Below are 13,987 nucleotides of genomic sequence, written 5' to 3'. Positions count from 1 at the left end.
AAGAGAGAGATATCCACACAAATCCCCCTTTGGCTCTGTGGTGCACCTGGTCTCCTGTCCCTGGCTGGGAATGGATGAGCTTAGTTGGGCACTTGGCACTTTGGGTTGCTCAGTGATGAAAATATGGGCACATAGCAAATAAAGTGAAGTGAATTAGTAAAATAACTACACTATTTTTGCTTGTAGTGGTTTCATGGCTTCTATGGTAAAATTGGTTATACTAACTTGTCAAAGCCTGATCCTGTCAGATCTCAGAAGCTAAGCAAGGCTGGGCCTGGTTAGTACTTGGATGGGAAACTGCTGGGAATATCAGGTACCACAGGAGAGTGCCACTGATTTAAAAAAAAAAAAAAAAAAAAGCTGTCTTTGTGTCCTTAGGCAAGGTACTTCACCCACATTGGCTAGTATGAAAGTGATCATGGTGTTTTTTGGATAGGCCAATGGTGCAGCTTGGCAGCCTTCTGTTAGTTGTCTCCAGGGCACTCTATACACATATGAAATGAAGGTTAAATGTCTTGCCTAAGGACACATCAACAGTTTTTTTTTTTTTTTTTTTGCAACTGGCACCCCACTGTGGCACCTGATTTTCCCAGTGGTCTCCCATCCAAGTACTAACCAGACCTAGTCTTGCTTAGCTTCTGAGATCTGACAGGAGCAGGCTTTGACAAGCCAGTATGGCCACCAGACCTGGTTTAGTCATGGTTTAGTTCTGGGTCAGACCTGGTTCAGCCTTGATTTACTTTTGGTTTGATGAGGTTCAGTCCTGCTTTAGTTCTGAAATATACCTGGTTCAGTCCTAGTTTAGTTATGGGTAAGCCCTGGTTTAGTCCTGGTTTAGTTCAAAGTAAGACCTAGTTTAGTCCTGGTTTAGTTCTGGGTTAGACCTGGTCCAGCCCTGCTTTAGTTCTGGGTAGGACCTGGTTTAGTTCTGTGTTAGACCAGGTTTAGTCCTATCTTAGTTCTGGGTTAGACCTGATTCAGTCCTGGCTTTAGTTCTGGGTCAGACCTGGTTCAGCCTTGGTTTAATTCTGGTTTGACATGGCTCAGTCCTGGTTTAGTTTTGGGTTAGACCTGGTTTAGTCATGTTTTAGTTCTGGGTTAGACCAGGTATACTCCTGATGTTTACTCCAGATGTCCTGTTTGAGTAACACTTTATTACTTCTCTGTTTCTCTGTTTACAGCTCCAAAACTCAAAATGCTCTGTTCCACCTTGTGATGTCATGAAGCGGCCCACATAGCAAAAAATATCCGCGGCGGATCCGTCAAAATAAGCCCGGATCCGCGGCGGAGGCGCGGCTGATCCGCTGCGTATCTCGCGGATCCGCCCGGGACCCGTTTTGGATCCGCTTTCAGAACCGGGTTATCTGCCCCGGATCTGCCGCGGATCTGTTTATTGTGTCGTTAGGAGCCTAAATATTTATTTATTTATTTAATAGGGACAGTGCATATTAATGAACATCTACAACATTGCAGTGTAAATATGCCAGATTATAGCAAGACTGCTAATTTCCATCTGTAGTCCCTTGGCAGGTAACACCACAAATTTAAACAAAGCAAAAACAAGCACAAAAACAAACAAATCTATACTAAAAGTGTCCACAAGTCTGTTTTTTCTTTAGCCACTCTTTTAAGGAGGACTTGAAGGTGGCAAGAGTTTAAGTTTCTCTTATTGATGGTGGCAGACTGTTCCAAAATTTTGTGCCTCTGACTGAGAGCACCTTGTCCGAATGTTGTGCGTCTGTGTGGGACGTCACAGTTCCCCCGGTCTGTGGCCCTAGTTCCCATCCCACTCACAGTCTTTACTTTAATAAAATCCTGTAATGGAGGAGGGGCAAGTCCATGCAAAACTTTATAGACAAAACATCCATATTTAAAACCAATATGCTTCAGATTTAATACTGATCCACTTCCTACTGACCTAAATACACACCAGCAGCATTTGCATTGTAATTGTACATACAACTTTTACAGCAAGTATTAAAACTAGGATATAAAGGCTTAAATTTAAAAACATAAACTTAAACAATTTCAAAGTTGGATCAGTGATATCCTATCACTAAATCTCATTAATTAAGAAAAAAAGAAACTTTTTTTTTTTACATTTACATTGTTTATTTAAATCATTAATTAGAAATCTTAGGACATGAATAATTATTATTAATGGTATAGGACCCTTTGAGTTAACCAATGTTTCATTCTTAATATGAAAATGAGATGAAGAAATGTTAAGCAAAGTTTTTTTTTTTTTTTTAAATGGCAAAAAACAAATATTAGCTATATGAGTAAAAGCCTGGACAGATGAGACTGAGTGTAGCCATACCATACTGTTAAAACTAAAACTTAACTTGTGTTTCCCACCACAGTACAATTAGATGGATGGTTGTTTTTATAGAGTGTGCAGTGTGGGAGCTTCAGAGCCTCTGTCTTTAGCTTCAGTCTGAGGCAGAGGTTTTGAGGCAGAGGTGTAGTGAGTCTGGCTCCTCTTCAGTCCTACTGGTGAAGATCCAGTCTGTCAGTGTCCAGCTCTGGGCTTCCCCTTTCTCACAGCATCTGAAATGATTCCAGTGTGTGTTAAACACCCCATTACACCTCTTATTCTTGTAAGGAGTTAGAGTTCAGGTTTGTGAAGAACATTGTAAGTTATGACAGTGGCTGTGTGATTTGAACATGAAAGGTAAACACTTAGGGCGGCAGTAGCTCAGTTGGTAGATCATTTGCCCACTGATCTAAAGGTTGGCGGTTCAAATCCAGCTCTCAACATAAACATCACAGGTTGAGTGGTCAGATCCACTAACCCACAGGTTGGCTGGTGTGATTCCAGCTCCCACAGATGAATGCTGTTGTTGTGTCCTTGGGCAAGACACTTAACTCACCTTGCCCACAGTGTCTGTGTACACTGGTATGTGTGTGTGTGAATGGTTCCTTGTTGTAAAGTGCTTTGAGTGCCTTGAAGGTGGAAAAGTGCTATAGAAAAATGTGACCATTTACTTGATTGTGCACTTACAGAGGGTCAATCTTTAAACTCCACCACAGCATGTTCTGAAAGTAACAATATGCACAACAACAGGTGTGATTATAATGTGCATATGTTTAGTTATGAAAGTGAATAAAAGTAGGTTAATACAGTAAACTTACAGAGGGTCTGTCTCTACATTTTTGGAACTTGGCCCAGCAGAGGGAATTCTGTAATACCTCAAATAACAGAAACACAAATATCAGTTTGGAACATTTCAGGCCACAGTGTTTAATACAAGTGCAGTATTTACCTCCAGAGGGTCTTTATCAGGCCCTTATGTCTATCTTCTTATTAACCATAGTATATTCTGAAACAGAGATGAAAAACATTATTTAACTCATAGGAAATACTTTAGTGCAGTATAGCTGAACTCATTTGTTTTAGTATAAGCCTGAGTATGAGATTGAGATGTATTTCACTGCTGTTAATATACAATACTCTACTACATTTACTTTTACCACAATATTTAAAATATAATAATCAATTTATGATGGTGTTCATAGTCAATATCAGTGTAATTTAGATGTGACACATTAGTGTTCATGTCAACATGTCAGATCTCTCACTGAAAGCCTGAAGCACCGTCTCAAGTCCCATAACAGAAAGTTAGAGACAAAGTCAGATCTGGCTCTAAACTAAAATCTCACTGTCACAGAAATCATTAAAAGTACTGACCTCTGATCAGTGTGCCGGGCTCCTGATGGAGACACTCAGCAGAAGGACAGGGGCTCCTGATGTCATCTGGGGAAAAACAACATAAGTTTTGGTTGGTTATCTAACGTTAGCTGTTGTTAAAAGTTGTGCTTTTTATTACGTTACGTTATTGTATTAAGGCACGTTGCGTTAAAGGTTGTATGGAGGATTTTTTTTGTTTCAAGTTGTCAATGATAGCATTATAGAGGTGCAGTAGCCTTGTAATTATGATGACCAAAAAAAAGAGAATAAAAATTCATCAACTCTGGACGTGGTGGGGCTAAACATTTGCCAATAGATAACGACACTGCCTCGTTATCTGTTAGCTGAAAGGCTGTCAATCAATCTCCCTACGTTTCTAGAGTAACTGACTTGCCTGCGCGCCGCCGGTACGTGGTTTACGTATGCCTGTCACGCAGTCCACAGACGCAAGCCGCACAGACGCTGTTTACTCCACCAACGCAACAGTTCTTAGCGGCTTTTTTTGACCTATATCTTCCTCGCAGTTAGCACAAAGTTTGTTGCAATGGCAGACAAGAATCCAGGAGCAGTTAGCCGCAAAAGAAAGTCCGTTTTTGAGGTCGCTGAAAGAAGAAGACAAGGGGAAACGCAGCGAAGCCAAACTAAGGTGATTCTTATAGATTCATTCCAGCGATGGCGCGACTGAAGCAGACGCAGGGTCTAAAGACTGACGCATTGGTCGCCAAATTACTCCTGGACAGGTCACTTCTGCTTATTATGAAAACGTACTTTATTTCCAAGAGCTAGTCAAACGTTTTTCAGGACACGAAAGCGATATCCTATGTCTGAAAACGTAATTTTCAAGGCAAAGAAAGAGTCCGCTTGCTGCTGCGTGTTGTAGCTAGTTCATTCGCACGGAATCTCCGCGCAACCTTCTCTGCACCCCTTTCCTGCTCCTGTCCCCGCTGCCCGTTGCGCTCTTCCCCCCGCTCCTCACTTCTCCGCCTTGCCTAACCAACACTGTAGTTAGTTGTTTACAAGTCATGTGCAGCTCACCGGCTGTAAACAAACCTGTTTCTGGCGTAAAGAGGAGGCGGGAGGAGGCGTTTCTACGTAGGGAGCTGTAGGGGAGGGGGGGGGGGGGGGGGGGGGGGGGGGTTGTTTCACGCATGCGCAACATTTGAAAAAGGACAAACAGTCGCTGGATTTCTCGTTCCTTGGAAAATCCTCTATACAACCTTTAAATTATCGTATAAAGGCACTGACATGACTGCACTTTAGTCTCAACTCAACAGTCAACACTCTAGTCTACACAAATAATAATTATCTCTGGTTAAAAACACAACCAGATCAGACACCGGTGTCACCGTCGCTCCACAGCCGAAGGGAGAGCGGCATCCAGCCAGAACTGAACCCGTTAGACACGACCAATGATCAAGGAGCAGAATTACAATTCTGTGATCGTAAAAATATACAAGAATATAAGTAGCGCTATATAAAAATAGTATTTAGACTGGGATCTACCTCAAGAGATGGAGTTGTCCAGACTCCTGACCTCACATCGTCTTCATCACTGCACTCGTCAAAAGTGATAAAACACACACAGTCACAGATGTACAGACACCACAATCTAACGTTAACGTTATGCACATTAATGATGACTAATACAATTAACTTTTAAACTATTACTTACAGTTAAATCCGCGGACAACAGGTGAGTGCTGCTTCTTTCCACTCAGGTCCCGATAACGGCTGATGAGTCAGTGGCGCGTCCGCGCAGCGAATCCGAACCGGTTTAGCCGCGGATCCGCGCATTGATAGTACAAATCATTGTGTCAAAAACAAAGTGTTGTGTTAAAAGTACGTTCACAGTGCGGATCTAAGATGATTTAACCGCAGATTCTCTCTGAAACAGCAGGCCATCTAAGGGTTAGGGTTAGCAACAGTCAGAAAGCGAATACGCAAATACGCAGCGGATCCGCAAAGCGGACGGACTGTGGGGCGGATTTGGCGGACCGAAAGCGGATCCGCTGCGGACCTGATGCTAGTAGTTTTCAAGTAAACAGCTACCTTTTTTATTTTTTTTTTTTTTATAACTTTTGTTCAGTAGAGATCCAGATTAGAGATTGAGATTTCAGGACCGAAATGATCCAAAATTATTCTAATGAAGGTGTAAGGAGTTTAAAAGCACAGTGGAGCACTTTCTGTATAAGTACTTGTGCCGTAAACGTGTGAACGAAACTAAACATAACTCCAGATATATTATTATATATCCAGGGATATTTTTAGTATCGATGAGTATTTGGTTTCGGTACTAATTCTGGTACCAATTATTATCCGATTTTCGATAGTTTTGACAACCTTAATGCAAAGTATAATGTTGAAAATAAAAACAGATGTTGTAAAATTCTTTAAACTCTCAACTGAGCTACTAAAACTGTACTTTCCCCTAATTTACTGAACTATAAAATATAGAAAATGAGGACAAACAATTAAAATCACCCTTCCATACTCAAAATAATCTGGTTAGTGTTTGCACTTCTCCATCAGTGACACACACTGAACAGATCTTAACGTGCTGTTTTATGGTTCCCAAAATGTCAAAATGTAATTCCCACACTGAACATGATAGGTCATTAAAATGCAACACCATTATTTGGACAGAAGTAAGTACTGGTGATGACGGCGCTTCCACGGTCTTCTTCACAGCACATTACTGCATGTTTTTAAGACTTTTTTAAAGAAAACCATTCATGTAAGTATAACATGTAACACTTTTTAAACCTGTTAACCAAATGTGAGACCTCACATTACATCAGGCCTGTCATGTGTTGTTGGCTGGTGCATATGGTTGCTGAAATGTATACTGTACTTGTTGAAATATATGAAATTGAAATGTATCTTAATGCACTTGGAATTCGAATCATTGTGTGATCAATATTACACATTCATTCATTCATCAGTAATTCCTGACCCTCCATGGCAAAATAGCTGCAGTATATAACACTGAAGTCTGCCCTAGAGCTATGGAGTAAGAAAGCAGCCTAAAATATTACACATTTTCGTTAATACGTTAATACCAGTTCACTTTGAGAAGCACTGTTGTGCTATTGTGCACTACGCATGGATTTATTAAAATAACACTACTAAGGTCGTTTTTTAATAATTGTGTCCGGCGAAGGCGCAATGTGACATTTGTCTGCCAAATACAAGGAATGTCGAATAGTGCAACTATTATTACAAAAGTTCCTATGATTGTAAATGCATCACGGCACGTCTGTCGTCACTTCCGTTTTTAGTAGGAGCCACTTCCAGTGGCGACTTGCTCATGCAGCCATTTTATTTTGGAACCGCAGGGCTGCAAAAACATTTGGCAACGGTAAGTATGTAGTTCCTCAAAACAATACAAAACCAAACCAAGCAATATAAATAGATGCTTTGTGTTCATTATGTGGCTAACACATGTAAAGAATAAGAAATTAAAAGCTGCATGTTGGCACGTTTAAAGCAGACGCTTGTCCTGGTCTGAGATTGGTGAGCTAAGCTAAGTAGCATTTTCACCGATCCTATTTGATTACTCAAGGCACCACAGACTTAGATTTGGTGTTTTTATTCAGTGGTCATAAGCTAACAGCACACATTGTAACATTTGATGTCTGGAGTCTTTCCGTGCCATGAAATGTTAGACAAATTGGTCGCCATAGGCTGAAGGCTAGTGCGTCTGTGGTTACTCCATGTAAATGCCCTGTCCATCTATACTACAATCTATATTTTAGGAGTGTTGCTTCAGAAGCGTGAGTGATGTGGGACCAGGGAGGACAGCCCTGGCCTCAATGGCCCTTGAGTCAGCAGCAATGGATGCAGTCGTTTCAACATCAACATGATCCAGGTAATACTTGCAGAGTTAATACTGTGTATGTGACTCGAAGTGCATTTTACCTTACAATAATAACTTCCCAGGTCAAGTGGATTGGGCTGCCCTGGCACAGGCATGGATAGCACAGAAAGAATCAACAGGACCAGAGCCACAAAGTATACAGCCCAATGGACAAGACATCCCTGGTCTGGAGTCTGTTGGACAGGGCAACCACGGTGCCTTCCAGGGTGACCCAGCATTTGGACGAATGTGGCAGCCAGGTACTTCTGAACCTATACCATAATGCAGGGGTGGGCAGTTATTTTTTTCCATGGGGCCATATGAAAAACAGGAAATATTGTGGAGGACCAGGCCAACATGCTTAACTCAATTTTGCATAATATTAATTGTATTTCTTTATTAAAAAAAAAAAAAAAAAAAAAAAAAAGCAGTTAATATTATTGTTTTGACAAGCTGGTAAGACATGTAAGAGCATATGTTATGACTAAGCAATGAAAAAGTGAAGGTGCACCTCTAAAGTAAAAGCAATACAGCTTTAGTCCATAAATAAGGTAAAATTATAAAATATGTTTATTTTGTAATTCCAAATTATCTTAACTCTTTCCCCCCTGGACGCCTACTAGGAACAACCCATACATATGTTACTAGGGCTACCCATAGAGCATAATTGCATAAAAGAAAACAGACTTCCACGAGTGATTATAAATGATTTTTACACTCATGAACTTAATTGTAACACAGACATATTTGGTATCTCTGGAAACCTTAGACTCTGAACTATTCATTTATGGATGTTTAAATGTGATTCAACTCATTTATAGGTGTATAACAGCTCACTGAAAATGAGACTTTACCTGGTCAGGTGCAAAATCGAAAACAAAAAACTACAGCATTTGATATATACATGTTCTGAGTACTATATTCATAAAAAAATAAAATATATACTTTGTCAAAGTATTTAAACAGATTTCATATCACCAGATACAGTATAGCCAAGTGTACACCTGTTTTTACCTGTTTGCACCCAATTAATTTTTTTCCATTTAACTTATTCAACTCATTTAGCTTATTCAACTAATTTAGCTTATTATAATATAATAATATAATAATAAAACTCTTCCTCATCAGTGGGTGTCCAGTATTTGTCATCTTGGCTATTTTCTCGTGCGCAGAGCTCCACATAAGCGTTTTTTCTGTAGCGATTCTGTTATACATCGCATCTTGGAAAAAAAGACTGAAATATTTTAAAGGACTAGCCTGGGCAACATCCAGATTTCAGGGCAATTTTGGTTCATAATCGAGTATAAAGCTCAGATGGTTTGTTCGGATATCGCAGGACTCCACACAGACGCATCAGCGGCATTCTCATCTTCTCCCCGAAAGTCCGTCGCTATCGCTGTTTTCCACTTTATAATCAACTTCAACATCATCACTTTGAAATCTATAAAAGTCACTTTCTCTAAAGTTATCCATAAAATACGTCCGCTCCTCATTATTTCTAAAACTGTGCGCCGCAGCGCCGCGATCTTTCCATTGCACGTGTTTCGTGTTGTGTTTTTTCCGGAAGCTACCATTGTCACTATTTCGATTAACTTCGGAAAAAATCGGCGAAAACATATCCTTGAATCCTATTGGTCAGTCTAGTGTGGGTTGTAGTGGCCCCCACCTATCACAGTCTCTGTTTAAATGTGAAAAACCAAGCCATTTCTAAAGGTCGGCAAATCTCGTCTTTAGTGATACGGCGGAGGTGTCAAAAGTCGTCATTAAGGGTTCAGGGGGGGTCGTCAAATGTCGTCTTCATGGGGGAAAGAGTTAAAGGGGCTGGTCAGAGTCAACTAAAGGGCTATATGTAGCCTGGGAACTGTACAATGCCCAGGTCTGCCATAAAGCGTGTAGTGTTTTGTGGATTGTGTTTTGGCTTTGTATCTGTTTCACTCATACTGCATGCCTTTTATAAACACACATTTCAGGGTTTTAAGTTGACCAGTGATGAAGTGTGTGTTTGTATCTTCACACCATGTGTTGCAGAGTGGGCAATGCATGGACAGCCCCCTCCCCCTCCGCCTCATGACCCATCCTGGATGCCTCCAGGATCTGGACCAATGGATGTGGTGAATCCCAGTGAAGATGGCAATAGTCAGGACAGCGGAGAGTTCAACTCTGAAGCCCATCACGGGGTTTACTCCCAGAACAGCCATGGGTATGGGGCACAGCCCGACAGCTACGCCATGGCCCCCTTGGCCATAAACCAGTTTGATTATCAGGTATGCAGATGCTACAGTTAAAACGTATATTGGTTTTATTGTGACAACCAAGTAAAACAAGAAGCAACTGGTTTGGGTTCCAACATGTAGGTTAATCTCTCGTTGCTGTTTTGGTGTGATGTGTCAAGGAAACCTTATTGCAGATACAGTTCTGTTTTCTGTAAAGAACGTACTTTATTTACTTAAGCACAGTAAGAAGCACTCTTCTGCTCTTATAGGAAAGAAGACGTAAACCCTTTTAAATAACAACATTGTCTATATTCTCCAACAGCACGGAGCTGCATCCACCTATGGCCCAACACCTACAGGCATGCCTACTCCGTACTGGCCAGGCCCACCACAGAACAGACGAGACCCCAGGCCTCCTGACTTCCGAGACAGACCGCGCTCTCCTATTCAGCTGCCACTAAAACCAAAGGCACCAGTAGCACCTCTTGGTAAGGTTTAGCAACAAAGATATTACATGCAATTTTGTTAAGTACTTTACATATTTTTAGTAGTGAGTACTGCATATCATATGTTTAGTATTATAATTGTGACCTTAAAATATTTTAGATGCCTTAAAAAGGCGAAAACTTCCTGCATGGATCCGAGAGGGCTTGGAGAAGATGGACAGAGAAAAGCAGAAAAAACTAGAACAAGAGAGAATGGAAAAAGAGCGTGCAGAAATGGCAAAAAATGAAGGTGAACAACAAGAGCCTGATGATGGGGGTGATGGGCCCCGTATTCCCAGAAAAAGCAAATTTGTAAGTTATACATCTAATAAAAAGGTAGACCTGTATTTTCCTTTTTGATGAGTTCATATTTTTGTATTTTTCTCTTTAGGATAGTGACGATGAGGGCAATGATGATAATGCTGTGGAAAGAATTGCTGTGAAAAAGGAATTTCCCAGTCACAGCCCATCGCCTGCTGCTGAAGACAGTGAACCTGAAATGACAGAGGAGGAAAAGGAGTTCCAGATGGTGAGTGTTTTTATTGGGCTTTATGTCACTTCTTGTATAGTCTTCTCTGACTCATATTAGCGGCTTATCTTTGTAGATGATTATCACAAAAACACTTCTGACAGAGATCCTTCTGGAAGTCACAAATGAAGAGATTGTGCATGTGGCTAAAGAGACTCACCGGAAGGCAACTAGAGGTTTGCCTTTAATTTGTAAATTTTATCTGAAGAATTAGTATGCCTTTTGTGTGTTGTAGGAGCTGAACTATAGGTATAGGTTCTGCTAATGGATCACATTAATTACACATGCTTAAAAAGCAAACTTTTGAATGTACAGACATGAGTGAGTGCACTCTTTAAATGTTGTTTCAGGGTTATTTTTGATGCATAATGGATCAGTCTCCTTTGTTGGCCTTATGTTTGACTTGGATGTATGTTAGAAATTTATTAACGCTCTCTCTTTTCTCCATCTTTCTTTTATTTTCATTTATTTTTGTTACCAATGACAGCACAGCTAGTGTTTTATGACCCTTTCTCTAGCGTCTCTTGAGAAATGGCTGTATGTTTTTTAACATTTTGTTCCTGTTGTTGATGTGAATCAAAGCTCCTGCAAAACAGCTGGCACAGTCAAGTGCACTGGCTTCTCTGACTGGTCTCAGTGAGTATCTAATTTTCTTTTGCTCGGGGGGTGGGAAGGCTTATATGGGCACTTAAAATAAAATGTAAGGAAAAAGGATCGCGACACAATCAATGCATCAAGCTTTTTTTTTTTTTTTTTTTTTTAAAGACTAAGCATTCAACCTATTGGCAGTCGTCATTCTAAGCATGCCTTAAACCTTAGTGCTATGATTTGTAACTGTTGTAAGCCTTGGCCGCTTACAGGCAAGAGAAATAATCTGTGAGAGTTAATGTTCCCTGACTAAAAGGAACACTATCCTTTCTCAAACTGAACAACTTGGGGGCTCTGCTGTGCAGGTGGGCTTGGTGACTATGGCTCCGATGAAAGTGAAGATGAGGAGCACAGTGTCCATGGATCTGAATCATCTGACACTGATGAGGAGGAGTTGCGTCACCGCATCCGTGAGAAACAGGAGGCCTTCCATCGCAAAGAGCGGGAACTGCTTGAAAAACAAGCACAAGAAGCCCGACTAGCACGAGGTGAAATGTTGAAATGTTTTTCAAGCCACATCTCTTGTATGTCATCAGATAATTTAGAAAATAAAACGCACTTAATATTTTCTTCTTTCCCTTTGCAGAGGACATGGAGAGAAAGCAAAGACTGGAATATGAAGAGGCTGAATTAGAGATTGCTTATAAACAGGCAGCAAAAGAAAGTGAATCGGAGGCCGTATCAGAGAGGCGTAGATCCCGTAGTGAGAAGGAAGGTAGTGAGAGCAAACATTCAAGCCGTGGAAAGGATAGCTCAGGACGTGGTCGCAGTGATTCTCCAGCAAATGGTCACAGCAGCAGCTCCCGCTCTTCCTCGAGCACCAGTCACTCTTCTTCATCTTCATCATCTTCCTCTGTATCTTCCCGTAGTTCGTCAAGGTCTTCCTCCCCTCGGCGAAAAAGGAGACGTAGCCGTTCCCCTTCGCATAAGTCTCGCAGGCGTAGTCGTAGCCACAGCTCCCACAGACACCGTAGTGAGCGCAACGTCAAAGGTCGAGACAGGAAGAGGTCAAGTGCAGAGCGCTCCAGGGATAAACGAGACCGCAGTGATTCTAGAGACAGGAGAAGCCGCCGGAGCAGATCTAGGTCCAGAGACCGGTCCCGAGACAGGGCACGAAACAGGAGCAGGGACCGCAGTCGCAGTCGGGACAGGGACAAAGATCGAGACAAAGATAGGAAAAGGAGCAGGGACCATAGGGACAGCAGCCACAGCCGAAGCAGCAAACATAAGAAGGCCTCCAGCAAAGAGCGAGAGAGGAGGAGAGAGCGGAGCCACAGTCACGAGAAAGACAAGAAGAAAAAGGATAAGGACAGAGACAGAGAAAAGGAATCAGACAGAAAGAGGGATAAAACAAAGGGCAAAGAAAAGGAGCGAGAGAAGGACAAATACAGCTCTGTAGTTTCTGAAGAGAATGGAAAGTCCAAGAGAAAGAAAGACAGCGACTCCTCCACTGACTCTCACAGCGATCGCCACTCAAAGCAGGACAGCAAAAGCAGCAAAAAGGGCTCCACTAAATCTAGCAAAAGGCGTTCTGATTCGGACTCTAGTAGGTCCCCTTCTCTTGAAGTTAGCAAAGAAAAAAAATCTAAGAAATCTAAACGTAGTCGTTCAAGGTCTACGGAAAAATCTCACAAGTCTGGTAAGAAGGCAAGCCGCAAACACAAGTCTAAGTCTCGATCAAGGTAGTATTCGTTTTTCTCTCTTTATTTTACACTGTTAATATTTAGATTGTATTACTGTGTAATGTCTCTGTCACTAACTAATTTAAACCTTTAAGCAAATCATCAATGATTGACATGAACATTGTCTTGCTAAACCATGATGTATTCACGTGTCAATGCCTAATGATTTTGTACACAGATGTTGTCTTCTGACATATTTTTGAAGGTTGAACTTTTTTTTAAATGTAATGTCAAGCACATTTTGTGAAGTGTGCAACTTGTCAAATTCATAGTTTAATTAGAAACCAACTTTCCACCTCTGCTGATAATTTTTAACTTCCACATGATTTCTTTTTAAGGTGCAGTAAGCTGTTATGTTGGAGTTGTAATATTATGTATCTTAATGGTCTGTCCGTATCTTTTTCAGGTCGGCATCCCCTGTGCGACGTAGCAGGCGCTAAGGAACACAGTTAAGCTCTGAATGGTGCACTTTGCTGCTTTAATTCCATGAGTTGAGCAGCCTTGTCTCATTATAGAGACAGAGTTGTAGGTGAACCCCTCAAACATTTCTTTTTGTTGTAAATATGGTATTTTTAAAAGTGACTAAAAAAACAGAAGTAATTTTGAATGGTAGGATTTTCAATTGTGTCATTATGCAAGGACTAAGACGAAAACCCACTAAAGTCACCATTGTATCATTTTAAGTCATAACAGGATTCTAAAGGTGTTATTGTAAAATGTCCAATAAACTGTTTGTCCATTGACTTGTGGTGGTGTTCATTGTGCACAGACACATACTCACATTCACCCCAAATTCCTCATGTTTTTCATTACCAGGCGAAATTACTATGGGTGCATAGTTGCATGTAATGTAATGGAAAAAAGGTAGTAGTGAATGAGCAAC

At 41.0% G+C, this 13,987-nt stretch overlaps 1 protein-coding gene and 1 pseudogene across 1 annotated transcript; one reads left to right on the top strand and one right to left on the bottom strand.

Moving 5' to 3' along the window:
* Positions 1-568: 568 nt before the first annotated feature.
* LOC129411959 (5S ribosomal RNA) lies at positions 569-686 on the bottom strand (annotated as a pseudogene).
* Positions 687-6,956: 6,270 nt separating this feature from the next.
* On the top strand, positions 6,957-13,847 carry pnisr (PNN-interacting serine/arginine-rich protein). Its single transcript, XM_055163985.1, has 12 exons — positions 6,957-7,049; positions 7,447-7,559; positions 7,631-7,807; positions 9,576-9,811; positions 10,083-10,248; positions 10,367-10,557; positions 10,637-10,774; positions 10,851-10,950; positions 11,357-11,410; positions 11,728-11,910; positions 12,009-13,104; positions 13,511-13,847. Exons 2-12 carry the CDS (start codon positions 7,472-7,474, stop codon positions 13,542-13,544), a joined length of 2,463 nt encoding a protein of 820 aa, XP_055019960.1. The 5' UTR covers positions 6,957-7,049; positions 7,447-7,471; the 3' UTR covers positions 13,545-13,847.
* Positions 13,848-13,987: the final 140 nt, after the last annotated feature.

This window comes from Boleophthalmus pectinirostris, unplaced genomic scaffold (genome assembly GCF_026225935.1).
Source record: "Boleophthalmus pectinirostris isolate CB_2022bp ecotype Guang Dong unplaced genomic scaffold, ASM2622593v1 HiC_scaffold_6, whole genome shotgun sequence".
In the NCBI taxonomy this organism is placed as follows: domain Eukaryota; kingdom Metazoa; phylum Chordata; class Actinopteri; order Gobiiformes; family Gobiidae; genus Boleophthalmus; species Boleophthalmus pectinirostris.
Note: the sequence above shows the minus strand (reverse complement) of the source record. Positions and strands in the feature narration are given on the sequence as shown.